Below are 16,829 nucleotides of genomic sequence, written 5' to 3'. Positions count from 1 at the left end.
CCCCAGTTCCTAACCAAAATGAGCACATGAGCCACTACCTCTGTTAGCAATGCGTTCAGAGCCCAAGCCCAATATCCTGGCAAGACTGGTTTTGGGATCGGTGTATGCTGCAGAAGCTGATGTTTCCTGTTGCATGAACCAGTGTCCAAATGTATCTAATTCCAGTGCTACAGGTTTGGGTAGAGAGAAGTAACACTGTTACTTTTTGGTTTATTATTCTCTTTTCTTTTTCTATTTTTTTTTGTGGCACTCTCTTTTTTTTTTTTTTTTTTAAAAAAAAGCAACTTAATGAGCTGCCACCCCAGCAGAAACCCAGGCACAGAATAGACCCAGATGCAATTCCTAGTCCAGTAAGTGCTGTATATATGTCAATTGTAGTCTCTGTGTTGGTGACCATCTGCATGCCTGAAACCTGAACTTCACCTCACTAACCCTCCACCGTTAATCCTTTACCTTTTCCTTGCTGTCTTCTGCTTGCCTTATCAAAATAAGTAACATTACACCACAAGATGTTGTTAAAATCTTCTCTTCTGTGATAAATGGTAAGGCAATAGAAAGCAGACTGTTTCAGAAACAGATCATGAAGAATGTCTCCCCTTCACTTTGATCTTTAGAATATCTCCTTCATCAGATTCCAACTGGCATTTTCAGTGTAAGCCATCAGTATAATTGTCCGTACAATGTGTGTCTCATGTTAACGTACACACAGCATGAGCCTTTGTAGCCATGTTTTCTACCAGTTTTGAGCAGAATTTGATTACTGTTCTTGTTGATATGCAAGTACTGGGCTAATGCTTTGAAGTTTTAAAATTGCAGATGAACTGTTTCATTTTGATGTTAATTCCTGATATAAATCTTCTAGTAGATTAATATGAGGCATGGGGAGCTATAAACATTCTCTCATTATCTGTGCTCATACATAACCATTAAATTTTGAATTTGAAAATTTAATGTTTATGTGTAGAGAATCTTACCTAAAGAAAGAAAAAAGCAGCTACCTTTTGGGTTGGAAGAAAAAAAAAAAAAGTTGACTTTCTGTTACTCACTCCCATGTCACTTCTTCCTTGTTTAGCCAAAGTTGGTCATGTAACAGATACCAGCAGTGAGATCACAACTGTCAGTCAATCTGTAGACTTACGAAATGGGACTAGGTTTATCGTAGAATAGTCACTGTCTGATGCTATGGGAGGCTTTCTGCTGACAACTTGGAATCCTTAGTGAGAGGGTAGAAGTTCTGCCATGCAAACTTCAGCATTTCACGATTTGGTCTAAACAAAGGCATGTGTGTCTGGTGGTAAAATAAGATCAGAAGAATGATTGCTAGCTTTAATGCTTTCATTCAGGCACCAGTGTGGAAAATCTGTGTATAACTACCATTTTCTGGTCTTATGCAAAGGTCAGTGGATATTTTAGTCAAGTAAAACTGTTTAATGCATTTTCATTACCCTAAGCATATTTGCATTCATTAAGAATTTGAAATACTAAAAAATTCATTATTTTTACTGTCTTTGAAGTTTAAGCTTGATTCACTGACAAGTCTATTGAAACTTCACTTTCCACATCCCCAGAACTCAAATCACAAACTCTTTAGCACCACAGAGTAATGAAGACTTCCACCTGAGTTTGCAAGCAACTGCCTTTAGGTCAGAGTTACAGTAGTTAGAAATAAACACATACCATGAAAACAGTGTGAACATAACAGGAAGAAAAAGCCAGATTATCTATAGAACTTCAGCCTGAGACTTACAGAAACTTCTAATTTTATTTGGCTAGGACCAATACAGGGGAATACTACCAAAAAATCCTTTCCTGATCTGTGTTTTGCTTTTATGAGTTCAGATCAGCCTTAAGACACAAAATATGCTACTACTCAAAATACTTGGGGGAAAAACACTATTTGCAACTTGTAATTTATTGTTAGTCATTAAGTACAATTTGATATCAAACTGAGAGGTGACTGCTTGACAAAACGTATTTGCTTTTAGACTACTTGTTTTTAGAGATAGTAGTGTTTGCCTCAGGTCCCCTTGTCACTGCCTTAGAGATACTAATTTTGTATTTTACAGTACTTTGAAACCAAGCCTCTAAATATTAATGTGGGGTTTTCCATCATAGATTCAAGTGATTGAAGATGACAGAAGTAACCGTGGGTCAGAACCATTTGTCACTGGAGTGAGAGGGCAGGTCCCACCTCTTGTTACTACTAATTTCTTGGTCAAGGATCAAGGTAAAATATTTTTCTTTTCTTAAACAAGCAGACAAAACACAAACCCTAAAGAGTCAGTGACAGAACTATGTCTTTAAAAGAAAAGTTTGAGCAATTATTTCAGTGGCTGGGGATATGTTTTGCCAACAGAAGCTTAGTTTCAAGTCCTGTGTTGATTTAATCTCAATTTAGATTCTCCTGATTGTTTGGTAGCTAGTAACCAATTTGCAAGTAAAAAATGTTTTCCAAGGCAGGTACCTGGGACCAGTATTAGCAGGGATATCAGAAAGCAGCAAATGAAGCCTCTTCTGTAGAGCTATATCAAAGACAGTTAAGAACTGAAATTTACTAGCAATATCATTTGAATTGGGCTTGGAAATGTATTTTTTTTAATTGAGTGGAATGGCAATTGGTCCATGAGCTTCATAGAGAAAGGATATTTCATCTTTTAATTTCCCATGGGTTTTTTTGATATTTTAAGCTCACTTAAAACTTCAGAATCTGATTCTACAGTCAAGTGCTTTACTCTTCAGCCAAAATTACAAAATCAAACAATTGAAATGTTTGAGTTGATTTTTCTGCCTATAGTACATTTTAGTCTGCAAAAAGGGTGAAATAGGAATGCCTTTTGGGAAGTTTAAGTTGATGTGGAGTCAAGTTTATTAGTTTTGAGTTAAGGGCTTTTATTATTCATAGTTAATCATAAAGAGGCATTTTGTTTGCAGTTCAAGTTTCACATATATTGAAATTAATTGTTTAGATAAGCTCTTAGTCTCTGTGAGTTAATAACGTAACTGAAGGTATCTTTATTTCTGTCCTTGTACTGAATATATAAAATTAACTTGTACTGAAATTTGGGGGGATTTTTTGTTTCCCCAGGTAATGCAAGCCCCCGCTACATAAGATGCACATCTTACAATATTCCCTGCACCTCAGATATGGCCAAACAGTCCCAAGTTCCCCTAGCTGCTGTCATAAAACCACTGGCTACTCTACCCCCAGAGGAGGTGAGAACCTTATGCAGAGCTACGTATGCACTCTGAACTCATCGGGAGAATGCTATTTGATGTCAACATTTGACAGATATTTTGTGAAGGTATATGTAGATAATGAAGACTAGGTAAACATTGATTGTCACACAAGCATGTGGTAGAGATCTCTAAGGCAGAAGAATGTTGTGTTCAAAACATTTAGTATTTTAATTGTTGTGGTAGTTTCAGCTTTTTTGCAGTAACTGTCAAGCACTATGACCAAATGACCACAATACTAGGATGGTCACAAATCAACACTTCCAGTTGATCTCAATTTCTTCCTTGGCCTAAAGTATTTATATGGTTACTAATCACTGATGTTAAGTCTTTTGTAGGATGTTAAGTTGTGGAATTGGATGAGAATGTATCCAGCAGCACTGGTTAAGATGTCTAATCTGTATGTACATGCGGAGCACTGTGTGGGATGACAGCACAAGATTGAGTACTGGGCACTGCTGAGCTGCACTTGTATTTCTGCCCTTGCTCTGTGAAGCACTTCCTTCTGGGTACCATGTGTTACTAGCTAGCCTTTTACTCACTCTGTCTGGTTGCTAAGAATGTGAAAGCTTCGAGAGTACAGAGCTAGAAACTTTAAAAAATATTCTAAATAATCTGCCTACTGTGTATTGTTAGCCTGCGTGGAGCAGTGACATGAAGACAAATACGCTTGTTAAATTTGAATACATACGTTTGCGGTATTCTGTGCCCTGTTAAACTTAACTTTAGCGTCTGCTGAGGAAAGAACTATCCTCTGGGCTTTTAAGGGTGGTTTTGTCCTGTTGCATTTCATTAATGTTCCTAAACTATGTTTTGGATTTTGAAAAATGGTTGTGAAGTTAATTCCTGTATTGCTGTGTTGTGGCTGGAGTTTAAAAGGAGCACAATAGGAGAACGTGGTCTTATTTGAGAAACCTGGAGGCTTGTGGAGCTGCACATTTTTACAGGAGCTTTAGAAACAAATAGTTGTTAGGTCACCTGGTGTGTTTATGCTTTGAACAAACACTTGTGATACCCAAAAAAATACATGGCTAGGATCACAAAATTGCCTTGGAGACTGGCATCTTCTAGCATTGGGAAGTTCTTTATGGCAACTGTAAACTCCCTGTGGTGGGAGCCCTTCCAACAGGCGAAGGCTCAGCTGTTCAGCACAACAAGACTGTAAATAGAGCTAAAGCTTGACATACCAGTAATGAGAGGATAAATATCTCATGAAAATACAGCATTCAGATAAATCTAGAATATATAAAAATTTAGCACCCAGTTCCCAGATACAGGACTTTTGCCCTATGTTAATGCACAGTTCAGAAAGCTAAGCTTGAGGCTTCACAAAGAAGTATCTCTGTGCCTTCTGGGAGTAAGTGGTTAGTGACAAGTTATGCATAGCACTGACTGTTTACAGCACCCTTGTAGTTTGTTTGCGTGCAAGGAAAAAAGCTTATTGTGTGGAAATATCAATACCAACATTGCCTGGCAGTCAGAAAACTTGAAAGATGTGACACATCTGTGGCACAAAGAGGATGACAGTGACTGGAGCATTTGCTTGACTCCTGCTCAATGAATATGTTGTCTCTTAAACATGATCAGAGGTTTAGGGTGACTGAGAGAATTAAGACTGGACACCTTTAGTGTCAGAAAATTTAAAAGTAAGTAGTTAAACTTTCTTTTGAGCTAGATTTTTAGTTATGAAAGGTGCTTTGAACTATGAATGCAGCTTGTAGCTTGCATGAGTTCTGTCTTAATAATTTTAAAGTGCTTCCTGCTTATTCTGAGGTTGAAAAGCAGCAGAAGTTGCCAAGCATCTTATTCTGGTTTGGCCGCAAAAAGAATGTATTATCAGTAATAGTTCAAAAATGGTGTCACTATGTAACAGTTTTGAGGACTTGCTATACAACGGAGTCAAGACAAGCGGAACTTAAAATATACGGTATTTCATGGTGGACTTCAAAAATAAGTCTTACCAGGTGAAATTTTTAAAGTAAAGATAGTCTGGATGCTCCATGTTCTTGAATATATGGAATGCAATGACTGGCTGCTATTTTGTCAAAAAGCTTGCTTTTTACAAGGGAAAAATGAGAGGTGAAGAGTTGCTTTTAAAACACCCAGCCAGTGGTGAAATGTAGATTGTAACCTCATGGGAATGAGCATATCACAGGCATTCAGTTTCATGAATTCATGGTTTCAGTCTTTTGTGTGCACTTGGGATACATCTGTGCTGTGCGGTACTCCTAAAGCTCATGCTCCTGAAACAGCCTACTATCTAAAGTAGCGCAGCACCATGCAGAAGTACTCGTTTGTCTCTAAGTGGGATAGCCCATTAATGACTGCAGCCCACAAAGAACTGCTGTGCTAGAGCTTGAGTTGAAAAGTATTTATGAAATACTCGGTCAGACTTCCCCCACCCCCTGCACTATCTTCCACAGCTGCCAAAATGCTAAATCCTATGCAATGTACAGGAAGATAGTTTTAAGCTCTGTAATATGTGTGGTTACTTCTTTCTCATCATCATGTGACCTTTCTTTTCTTTTTTTCCCCTGCTTCCCCAGACCCTTCCTTATTTGGTAGACCATGGAGAATCTGGTCCTGTCCGATGTAATAGGTGCAAGGCTTACATGTGCCCTTTTATGCAATTCATTGAGGGTGGAAGGAGGTTCCAGTGTTGTTTCTGCAGCTGTGTCACTGAGGGTAAGGTTTCTTCTGGAAATTGGTCTCTAGGCTCTGTTGGAGTGATCTCTGAACAAGATGCAAGCAAATAAATCGTTATCGTGTTATGATGATTTATAATAAATACCGTGCTTTAATGTGTGTTTAGTGTTGTGAAAAAATACATTATAAAACATGTTAAGTGCTCAGTTCTGAAATTATGTTCAAATTAAGTAGGTGCTTATACGTTGTGGTATTATTGTACCAAATTTTTAACATGAGGTACTTGTAGCATAATGTACGGTGGTTTGAAAAATTATTTATGCTATTTTCTTAGGGTATTTCAAACTTACATTTTGCTATGACAGAGTGAGATGTACATCTAGTCAGTAGCATGAGTTAGGATTTTTTTTCTTGTTCCCAAAGCCTGTTTAAACACTGCTTAGAAATGAGATTGCAGCTAAATCTGCTACAGCTGAATAGGAGTGTTCAATATATGCCACTTAATCTTAGTTGCTCTTCTAAATAAATAAAAACATGCTTCCTTTTAAGCAGAAGTCACTATATGCTGCTCACAGCATGACATCTGTAGGTTTGTTTTGAAGGCCCAGTGGAATGTAAGGTACAGCAAACCTTATGGTGATGTTTTGAGTGTTTCATTTGGTAGCACCGATGCCTTTTAATGGACTGTTGTGTTTGTACTGAGGTGATAAGAACAAACTGTTTATACAAACTAAAATGGGAAGCTGATTTGGGTTAGAAATGGCCAACTTCAATAACTTTGATTTTTTTCAGCCTGCATGAGTTCCCTGTCCCTGCTCACTCAGAGCTGCATGAATGGTTGTACCTGTTAACAACTGAGCAGGGGCAGAAAAGGGAGGGATGCTCAGAGACTGCTGATGAAAGCAATGCTCTGAAAATACAATGTAGTTGTACCTAATACTTGAGAACAAATTCTGTTTTCTCTGCAAAAACAATCAGGTAACTAGCTTGTACTGGATGTGTACTTGAAGAGGAGAAGAGTGATGGGTGCTTTTATAGTGGTGATGATGTCACTTTGTTTTCTTTTGAACTGTTGAAATTTGGAATATTTAGAATAATTTAAAGTTGATGAATACTATCATTACAGATAATTTCATTTTATTCTGCCCTGGAGCTATATAGGTAGCTATAGCTGGAATCCATTTTGTCACCCTAGCACTTCTGCAGGAGGGACTTTATCATGATAGTTCTTGGGGCACAAGAGAAATGCTTTGTTTCTGACTTTTGTAGGCGAAAACTTAGCGTAACTCCTATTTTACCTTCCAGTGCCTGGTACCAGCACAAAAGTACTGAGCATGTGGTTACACTTTTGGTTCCTCCTTCTTAATGCTTTACAATCCACTTTAAGAAGTACCCTGTCTATTCTGACAAAAGGGTTATGGCAGTCCCTGCACCTCAGAGTGCCTAGAAGGCTTTATTCTTGTCCAGTATGAGAAGGGAAGGAAAAAGCTAACTCATACAGCAAAATAGGGAGCTCAGTCTTTTGATAAGCCTGAATTGAGTCAGTAATGTTGTAGCCTGTAGTTTGCCTCAAACTCTACTCTAAGTCATTTGTTACTACTTATGCAAGATTGTTATATTTATCCTTTGGACTAAATCCTTCAGAAGAAACCTAAGAGCATGTTGTAGTGACATTTCTGATATGAAACATAAAATGAGAGTGTAAAGGAGATTCAGGAAAAGTACAATAGTGACTATACAGTGTGCCACCTGGTGCATAAGACAAACTGGAAGTAGTTTGTATTTCTTGGCTTTAATGATGCTCTTAAATTGCATAAATATTTTTAGTAATACTTGCATGCTAGCAGAGAGTGCTAGCTAGCTTTCCTGGAGTTTTATTTGAAACAGCTGTTGTCATGTTAGCTCTCTAGTCACAGTGTTTATCATGGGTATGTCACTGAATTGAATGTTTTTTCCTTCCCCAGTGCCACCTCACTACTTCCAGCATTTGGATCATACTGGAAAGCGAGTAGACTTCTATGATCGACCTGAGTTATCACTGGGGTCTTATGAGTTTCTAGCAACAGTTGACTATTGCAAGGTATGGTAATATGTGTTTATTACTTTATTTTGTTTTCCGTTTAAATAAAAAGCCTATTTTCGTAAGAGTAAGAATGACATGGATTACCTGGGGCTTCTTTCTAGCTGGCAGAGATAATTAACAGCATTAATCCATCCCACCTCATTGTGAAATATGATGTGCTTGTCTGCTTACTTCCCAAGGTAGAGGAAGTCTTGATGACATGTGACATAAAATAATTTTGTTATAGCTGCCTCTGTCATTCTCTTCTGGAGGTATATAAGCAGCTACAGCTGCTGTTACCTCAGCAATTCTGCAGGAGGGACTCTTTTGCAGTAGTCCTTGGGCAGAAGGAGAATGTAGGAGAGATTCAAGAAAAGTACAGTAGTAATTATGTAGCGTGCCTAAGACAGACTTTACCTATTGAACTTAAATTTCAAATAGTGGTTAAAAACACAAGAAGAGTGTGGAAGTATATATTGTCAGAGCTAGTTCACTTTCAAATTAAAGATTTAAATAATAATTAACTTCCAAGGAATAGGAAAAATATGTGCAAAGTGTTTATTAAAGCAACTTACATCTCTGCTGAAATAAATGCTGGGAAAATAAATGCCTAAGTGTTGCCACTTCATACTAGTTACCTTTTAATGCCTCAGCTTTACTTTGGGTTAAGGGAAGAACCAGTTATCTTGCTTCTAACAGCGTAAGAAGCATTTTTAATTCAAATGAGATGCAATCTTCCCAGCTTTCTGGAAAATTCTTCTGTTTTGCTTTTGTTCTGTGTGCTCCTTCCAGTATGGCCTATAGATCTCAGGAAACTGTTGGCTGAAACAAGTTTTTCTTTCCCAAAACAAACCTGATATTTAAGTAGAAAGGAAAGGTTGCAGTTCTCGGAGAGGAAAATATTTTGTTTTATATTGTTGAAATTACATATAACAAATCTGGTCAGATTCCAAAGTCTTGAGAACTGGCAGGAAACTTCCCTGCTACTTTCCATACCTGACCTAGTCACGTAAATGGAGGATGTAGTTTGACTAGGCTGTTCTTCACGGAGCAATGGCAAATTCAGTCTAAGGGCATGTAATACTGGCCCATTTCAAGCACAGTGTGCTTACATGTCTGCTAGTTGGGCAAGGATGGAAGAATGATCTGAAGAAACTGCTTCATGAGCAGAAAAGTACATGAAACCTATTACAGTTTTGACCAGCATTCATTTGTCCGTGTTACAGGGCTGTTGTGGGGGCTATATTACATGGCCATCATGTGACTTCTTCCCTCTTTTCCACAGAATAACAAGTTTCCCAGTCCACCTGCTTTCATTTTCATGATTGATGTGTCTTACAATGCTGTGAAGAGTGGCTTAGTGAGGCTAATATGTGAAGAATTAAAGTCACTCCTAGATTACCTGCCCCGGTAGGTATATTGTGTACTACTGTAGCCAGGCAAAATGGGGGAAACTGTAACGTTTATCCCCTTTAAAAAATGCTAGAAATTAAAAAATTATTTGATAATACTATCAAGCTTTTCTTCAGAAAAAGGCCAAGCAGAACATCTTTCTGGGTACTTCTAGGTGAAAATAAATTTTCCTTCATTTCATTTTTCCCTTATTCCCTGTTGTGTTGGGTTCTGTGTAATGGTTTCACTATATACTTAGATGTGAAGGCAAGTATGTCTCTTACAGGGAAGGCAATATGGAAGAATCAGCCATTCGAGTAGGCTTTGTCACCTACAACAAAGTGTTACACTTTTATAACGTGAAGAGCTCACTGGCACAGCCACAAATGATGGTTGTCTCAGATGTGGCAGATATGTTTGTGCCACTCCTTGATGGTTTTCTGGTGAACGTGAACGAGTCCAGGACAGTTATTGCCAGGTAACAGAAACTGATCTACAACGTGTGTAGTAAACTTTGTGTTTGGTAGATTCAAGTGTTGCATTTAAAAGTGTGACATTGATTGCTTATTTGTCATCTTATTCACCTAGGAGTTGCTCCCTGTATTTTAACTTCCTATACTCTTTGAGATTAAGCTGGCAAAGTAGGATGGGAAAATTCATGGTGTAAGGGTGTGTTTGGCTCGTACTCTAGCTTTGCAGAGGATACATATAAGGGGATTTAGTGCAAAAGGGAATTTCAGGGTGGGGGATGGAGAACAAAAAAAAGTGACAAACCCACAACTAGAATGATGCAGAGTGAAAGTCATAAAAGTACTGAATCACTGTCTTTAAGGCAGCTGCCTAAATAACTGTAAACTGAGACAGCAGTGGTGCCTAATTTTGGTTCTGTGGAGAAAATTGAATGAGTGGGATAAAGGAGATAAAATCTAGAAGGAAAGAAAGAGAAATTAGCAAAGCATTGGCAAACTATTTAACATGATACTTGAATTATAATTAAACAATGGTGTATAGCTAACTATGTTTTAGGAACGAGACCTGGCACTGCATGCTTTTGAAGAAAATTTCTAGCCTGTTTTGTTGTGCATTAACAAGTGTAAATACAAAACTGTGGATTAAACTTACTATTCATTAACTAGTACACAGGATGCTTGGCAGAGGCCAAGCGTCATTAGTCTTTCCTAAGAGTTTACTTACCAATATATATTGGAACGTATTAGAAGAGCTGTTGGAGTAGGCATCAGTTGAGGCTATACAGGATATGGATGAGGGAAGCCAATGAAGAATGAGAAAGCATCTTTTTTTAAATACAGATTAATAATGAGATGCCAAATACTGTAAAAATTTTGCAAATTTAAAGACATTTTAGGGACTTCTGTTTAAACCACCTCAGTCTCATAGGACATCAACTGCAACTGTGTGGCTTTTCCAATTAAAGGGAATCTTGAATTTCTGCTTTTTTGTGTTCTTTGCTAGTTTGCTGGACCAGATTCCAGAAATGTTTGCAGACACAAGAGAAACAGAAACTGTTTTTGCACCTGTGATTCAAGCAGGGCTGGAGGCATTGAAGGTTAGTAAATGCGTTGTCATGGCAAACTGTTTTCAGTCTGAGGACTCTACAGTTCATATTCTGCTAACATACCCTAATAGGACAATTTTAAAGCTTTTTGTAAATCTGCTTGTGGTAGACACGCTACATGTTGGGAGTACTTGACTCGTGCTTCAAGTGCATGTACCTCTGGTTCTATGTAGCTAGCTAGCTATCTGTTCTCTGCCCACCTTTTTAAAATAATTTTGCTCAAAGTACAAGCCATGTGGCTTTATCTCAGTTACCTGGCTGGGTTTTGCTTTGAGCGGATTACAAAACCTACCAAAGAAAAGACCTCCAACATTAAAACCAGATACTGAACTCTGTCATATCTCATTGAGGAGTTCTGTAACATGGTGTCTTTCTAATCCTGTGCTTGAAGCTCTGTTATAACCTTAAATAAAAGGAGAGAATGCAATCTGTTGAAGTTGCCTGCACCAATGTGCTAACCAAGTAAACCTTTCATAAAGTTCTTCCATTCCAGTACTTCATCCAGATAGTTACATGCATGATATAACTCCAACTTGTATATACTGATTGAATTGATTGCCTGTATGATTCCATCCAAAACTGTTCCTGTAACTCTTATTTGTCATGTAAGTCCTTAGAAGTCTCTCTTAGGCTCAGTTTTCATGACAATTGTTTAATCAAGAAATAATGTAAATTACTACGGATTGTTTAGGTACTGTGCATGTCAGAGAAAATAACCTACTAAACATTGGCTAGTGTTGATGTAGGTTATTGATTTAAAATTAATGGTCTGTTGAAGCTCAGATTACAAAAACCTCTGCCATTTCTGTCACACTTTTCCTTTCCCACAAGCTCAGTAGCTGCAAATTAGAGAAAAAAGCAACCTAACATGTTTGTGCAAAACCTTTTGTAGCTGAGTCCTGCTTACTGCTCTGTGTCTTCCTTGGAGCCAGTCCTTTTTTCCCCGCTGTGGAACTTAGCACAGGTCCAGTAGAATTGAAACTTGTTTTGTCGTAACTGACCAGTTAGCTGTGCTCCCTGTGTGGGATACCAGTGAAGTAACCAAGCGATCACAGAACCCGTGTGTCTGATAGTGCCTTCCCAACATAAAGAAGTGAAGTCATGAGGATGCTTGAATGCTTGTTCTTGAATCACAGTTTTCCTTACAATTTTTATCAGTGTTTCTAACCTGCTCTATTGCACTTGCTTTCCTGCAGGCAGCTGAGTGTGCTGGCAAGCTCTTCATTTTCCACACCTCCCTGCCCATTGCAGAGGCCCCAGGGAAGTTAAAGAATAGGGATGATAAGAAACTGATCAACACAGATAAGGAGAAGGTAATGATGACTTGCATGATGCTTACATTACAGGTCTATATTATGCTCTGAGAAAATAACTGAAGCAACATTAAAAAAATTACAAGGGTAGAACATAATGTAACCAACCCAGCTAATATCTTCTAACATTGCACTTCTATCTTCTGTTCTCAATCAGGGCTGTGTAGACTTGACATCATAAGGACAACTCTAGTAGGAGAACAAGAAGAGATAGATTTAGATTTCTTATACAGGATAAAATACCATAGCTGGGTTAAAGTAAATGTGCTGAACTTAAAGCAAGATGTGTAGTAATTTTTGTAATATTCAACAATTCTTCAAAGGCAGAGTCAGGAAGAATTTATATGATCCTAATTTCAGAGTTAAAGTGTAAAAGTGTATTGACTGGGATTATAAACTGGATCTCACTTTCCTTTTCTTACTACAAACTTCTGATCTCACCTCTGACTTCCTTTCTTAGACTTTGTTTCAACCACAGACAAGCTTTTACAACAACTTGGCCAAGGACTGTGTGGCCCAGGGCTGCTGTGTGGATCTGTTCCTATTTCCGAACCAGTATTTGGATGTGGCGACACTAGGTGTAGTAACTTACCAAACAGGAGGCTCCATTTATAAGTATGCGTATTTCCAGGTAAGAGAGACATTGACTCAGACTGGTATTTGATCTAAATAAGAATTATTGTTTAGTTAAGAGTTCTTTTTCATAGTGTGAACCATAGTGAAAAGTACTTCTTTGGAAATAAATTGCTATTTAAATTTCAAGATTTTCACCAAAATTATTTTGTTAGCTTTATGTCTTCACACAGAATATCTCTATTAACACAAACAACAAGATGAAAAGCTATGCTGTTACCTTTTAGCACAATATTTTATTAGCAGTGCACTGAGCCCTGTATGATGGCTGATTTTTTTTTTTTTAGAGTAAGACTGCAGAAGACAGTATGTGGTTTTAAATTACTTCATCGTTTATGGAGCAGCTCTGATTTATGAAATTTGAATTATTGCTTGTGTTCTAGCTGGAGACAGACCAGGATAGGTTCCTGAATGACTTGAGAAGAGATGTCCAGAAAGAAGTGGGATTTGATGCTGTAATGAGAGTGCGCACAAGCACAGGTGGGTGTTAACATGAATGAGTCTTAATAAATTGACCACTTCAAGCATGTCATATGGGAAGTAACAGATTTTTCTCTAATTTAAAATATCCTGAGACTAGGCTATGCAAAAAGCTCTGCTAAAGCTTTGTAATTCTAAGACTTTTGTCAAGACTGAGCAGAGATCCCTGCTGAAATCTGTCAAGATAACTTAGGGTCACCTATGACAGGATTGTCAGTGCTCCAAAGGCTGTCCATCTTGTTATTCTGTTGAAAATTGTGGTTCATGTTGGGGTGTTTTTCTTTTTCAGGTATTCGAGCAACTGACTTTTTTGGAGCTTTCTATATGAGTAACACAACTGATGTAGAGATGGCAGGTTTGGACTGTGATAAAACAATCACAGTGGAATTCAAGCATGATGATAAACTGAGTGAAGACAGTGGTGCGCTCCTTCAGGTGAGGGGAGAGGCTTTCTAGGAGAAAGTGAGTTGACAATTTAGAATTGTCAACAAAACTGTGTAAAGGCGGAACCAAATTTCAAGTGGGAAGAGTGCCTGTTGCAGAAGAGGATGGGGTTGCTCTGAACTGAATTATTAGACACTCCTTCAAGGAACTGTTTGTTTGTTCTTCCTTACTATACCCTTAGCCTTTCAGCATACTTGTTGTCAGGGTGACCTAGACTGCTTCAAACTACCATCTCTTTTCCAAGACCAGTTCCCTTAATACAAACTGTGAACATTGCTCCTTGTTATATTTCTTTGACCCTGATTCTTAGCATATGCTTTTAGCCTATTGTGCAAGTCTTTTACATAATTTATCTTAATTGCTTAGGCATCCAAGTCCTAGTTTTTAATGAAGTATATTCAAACCCTGCCTTTCTTACTATAGCAGGACCTCATTTTTCTATATCCTGTCATTTTTGTCTCCTACAGTGTGCTCTGTTATATACAAGTTGTGCAGGACAGCGACGACTCCGCATTCACAACCTCTCCTTAAACTGTTGCACGCAGCTTGCTGACCTCTATCGAAACTGTGAGACAGACACGCTCATCAATTACTTGGCTAAATATGGTAACAAGAATTGCAATTTTTAGCTGCTGTTAAAATGCCTGTTGTCATCCAATGATGCCTGTTTATTCTCTTTGCATCAAATGTCAGGTGGCAATCCTGATACTTCAGTCCTTTGTGGGAGAGAGCATAAAGCTGTGATGACAGTATTGTTGCTTAGGACAAGAGGTACAGATAGAGGGTGTAGGCTTATCCTTCATACAAATTCTTGTCTAAATTTTTTTTAATAGAGTTTTGTATTGACAGCTATCTTAATTCATCCTTGTATTTATTTTTGGACTGTTTTAATTTGTTCTTTAACTGTTCCAGAATTTTGCTCTGGGAATAGGAAATGGTGGCCTTTGCTCATAGATCTGGGTTAAATATCATACTTTTATGCATTGTACCCTATTTACCCTTTCTAGTTTGCCGTAAAAGCCTACAAATCCAGCACAGATTTAGAGTTGTGTATGTTTATCAGCATTAAAATATAAGAAACAGGCCGTTTTCAGTCTATTAAAGAAAGATGGCCAGGCTATAGAAGGAGTTTTTATAGTACCCTGTGCTTTCAAGTACGACTAAGTGTATTTTAAAGTATGTGGGAGATAGAGTTGAATAATATGTAATAAAATGGAGTAAATGAGCTTCTTCAGATCTTCAATAGGAATGTATCATCTCTTTCCCGTGAGTTTGAAGGGGAAGGAAAAAAGACCTTCAGAAACAATAGTTGTTTAGGTTTACTTTGTGGAAGTAGTATTGAGTGTTTTACTGTTCATGAGCCATCACTTGATAGCCGTCCATCTCTTTCCTCTTCCTGTGCAGCATATCGTGGAGTTCTGAGTAGTCCAGTAAAGACTGTACGAGATGCACTGATCAACCAGTGTGCCCAGATCCTAGCCTGCTATCGAAAGAACTGTGCTAGTCCCTCTTCTGCTGGCCAGGTAAAGAATGATGCTTTCACTTGAAGCACAGGCTTGAGTATTAAAAGATGATGAGAGCTTCTTCCTACTTAACCTACTCAAAAAAAGTCAGTTGCTTTGCTCAGCAGAAATTTGCAGAGAAGACCCAGGGAAGTAGTGAGACTGCAAGTAAAACTATAATTGAGAATGGCTTCTTGGACATCTGTCTGGAGCCCAGGAAGCATTGCCTTGTCCAGGGGAGAAATTTTATTTTTGCAAGTTCATGATATAATTAGACTGTCGGCTTTCACTCCTCGCAGCCATACCACGCTTTGTTGGTTCATGCAAGCCTCGTTTTGTCAAACATATGCTTATTTAGCAAGACAGCTGACCAACTTCTGTCTGCTTCTGACTTGTAGCTGATCCTCCCTGAATGCATGAAGCTGCTTCCTGTGTACTTGAATTGTGTGTTGAAGAGTGATGTCCTTCAGCCTGGTCCGGAAGTCACAACGGATGACCGTGCCTACATTCGTCAGTTAGTCACATCCATGGATGTGGCAGAAACAAATGTTTTCTTTTACCCCAGGCTTTTGCCCCTGGTGAGTAATTCAGGATATAACTTACCACTTGGGACTTGCTGTTGCCTTGACCCATCGTAAAGACTGGCATTTATATTTTAGCAAGGGAAAGAGATTTGGGGTCTGCCATCTGTTGAGGTACTTCACTAAATTCCACTCAGTGATAGGTACATTACTGCATCTTGTAAATTTGCTGAGGGACTTTTTTCTGAGCTGTGAGCACGTGAGTAGTGGCAAAGATGAGTCTTTTGACGCTCTTATAGTCTTTTAAAAGTCCTGAAGCTTCCTGTAACTTTATGAAGTAATTTTCATCATTGCAGGGCAACTCTGCATACTATTCTGACTTTTCAGTCTGACCACAGTTGCTGGAATAACACTAACAACTAATTACATTCCTACTCCAGGAGGCGATATTGGAACTACAGAGTAATTTCACAACAGCCTTATGTTCTCTTTTGCTAACCTAGAGTCTCTGTTAGAGATCTGCTTCTGTGTCACATTCAGAGAGAAAACTAAGCTAAGGAAGATGATGCTTCAGTCACAGCTATTGTGATGTTATGAGTCCTAGAAATGAGAAAATCATTGGACGGCTTGGAGAAAATCCAAGAAAGTTTCTTAGTGGCAGAAACTTTCAGGACTTCATAAGATGTTCTTGTTTTATAACCTTGATGTTATTTTATTTTTTATTTCACTCTAAAACAGACCAAAGCAGATGTTGATGGTGACTCCTTGCCAGCAGCAATCCGGAACTCAGAGGAACGTCTCTCCAAGGGCGACATATACCTGCTGGAGAATGGGCTGAACATCTTTGTGTGGGTGGGAGTCAATGTGCAGCAAGCCTTGATCCAGAACCTTTTTGGAGTGTCATCCTTCAGTCAAATTAGCAACGCCTTGGTGAGCTGGATGGCAGTACGGGAGCTAGTGTCTGTGATAGTCACCCAAAATGTAAAAACAATGAGAAAGCAAGTTGAGAAAATAGTGCTAAAATTT

At 38.4% G+C, this 16,829-nt stretch overlaps 1 protein-coding gene across 1 annotated transcript in view; it reads left to right on the top strand.

Annotated features, from left to right (window-relative positions):
- The window catches only part of SEC24C (SEC24 homolog C, COPII coat complex component), a gene marked incomplete at both ends in the record, with an annotated part of 29,269 nt that overhangs the window by 11,449 nt on the left and 991 nt on the right, over positions 1-16,829 (top strand). Inside the window, 16 exons of the mRNA XM_082002117.1 lie at positions 282-350; positions 2,116-2,227; positions 3,086-3,213; positions 5,781-5,919; positions 7,845-7,960; positions 9,228-9,352; positions 9,621-9,812; positions 10,808-10,901; positions 12,107-12,223; positions 12,684-12,854; positions 13,240-13,336; positions 13,626-13,771; positions 14,248-14,386; positions 15,185-15,303; positions 15,681-15,860; positions 16,542-16,733. Of these exons, the coding sequence (XP_081858243.1) occupies positions 282-350; positions 2,116-2,227; positions 3,086-3,213; positions 5,781-5,919; positions 7,845-7,960; positions 9,228-9,352; positions 9,621-9,812; positions 10,808-10,901; positions 12,107-12,223; positions 12,684-12,854; positions 13,240-13,336; positions 13,626-13,771; positions 14,248-14,386; positions 15,185-15,303; positions 15,681-15,860; positions 16,542-16,733 (2,136 nt within the window). The remainder of the gene's footprint in view (positions 1-281; positions 351-2,115; positions 2,228-3,085; positions 3,214-5,780; positions 5,920-7,844; positions 7,961-9,227; positions 9,353-9,620; positions 9,813-10,807; positions 10,902-12,106; positions 12,224-12,683; positions 12,855-13,239; positions 13,337-13,625; positions 13,772-14,247; positions 14,387-15,184; positions 15,304-15,680; positions 15,861-16,541; positions 16,734-16,829) is intronic.

This window comes from Phaethon aethereus (genome assembly GCF_964289735.1).
Source record: "Phaethon aethereus genome assembly, chromosome: 7".
Lineage (NCBI taxonomy): Eukaryota > Metazoa > Chordata > Aves > Phaethontiformes > Phaethontidae > Phaethon > Phaethon aethereus.
This window is presented reverse-complemented; position numbering and strand designations above follow the sequence as displayed.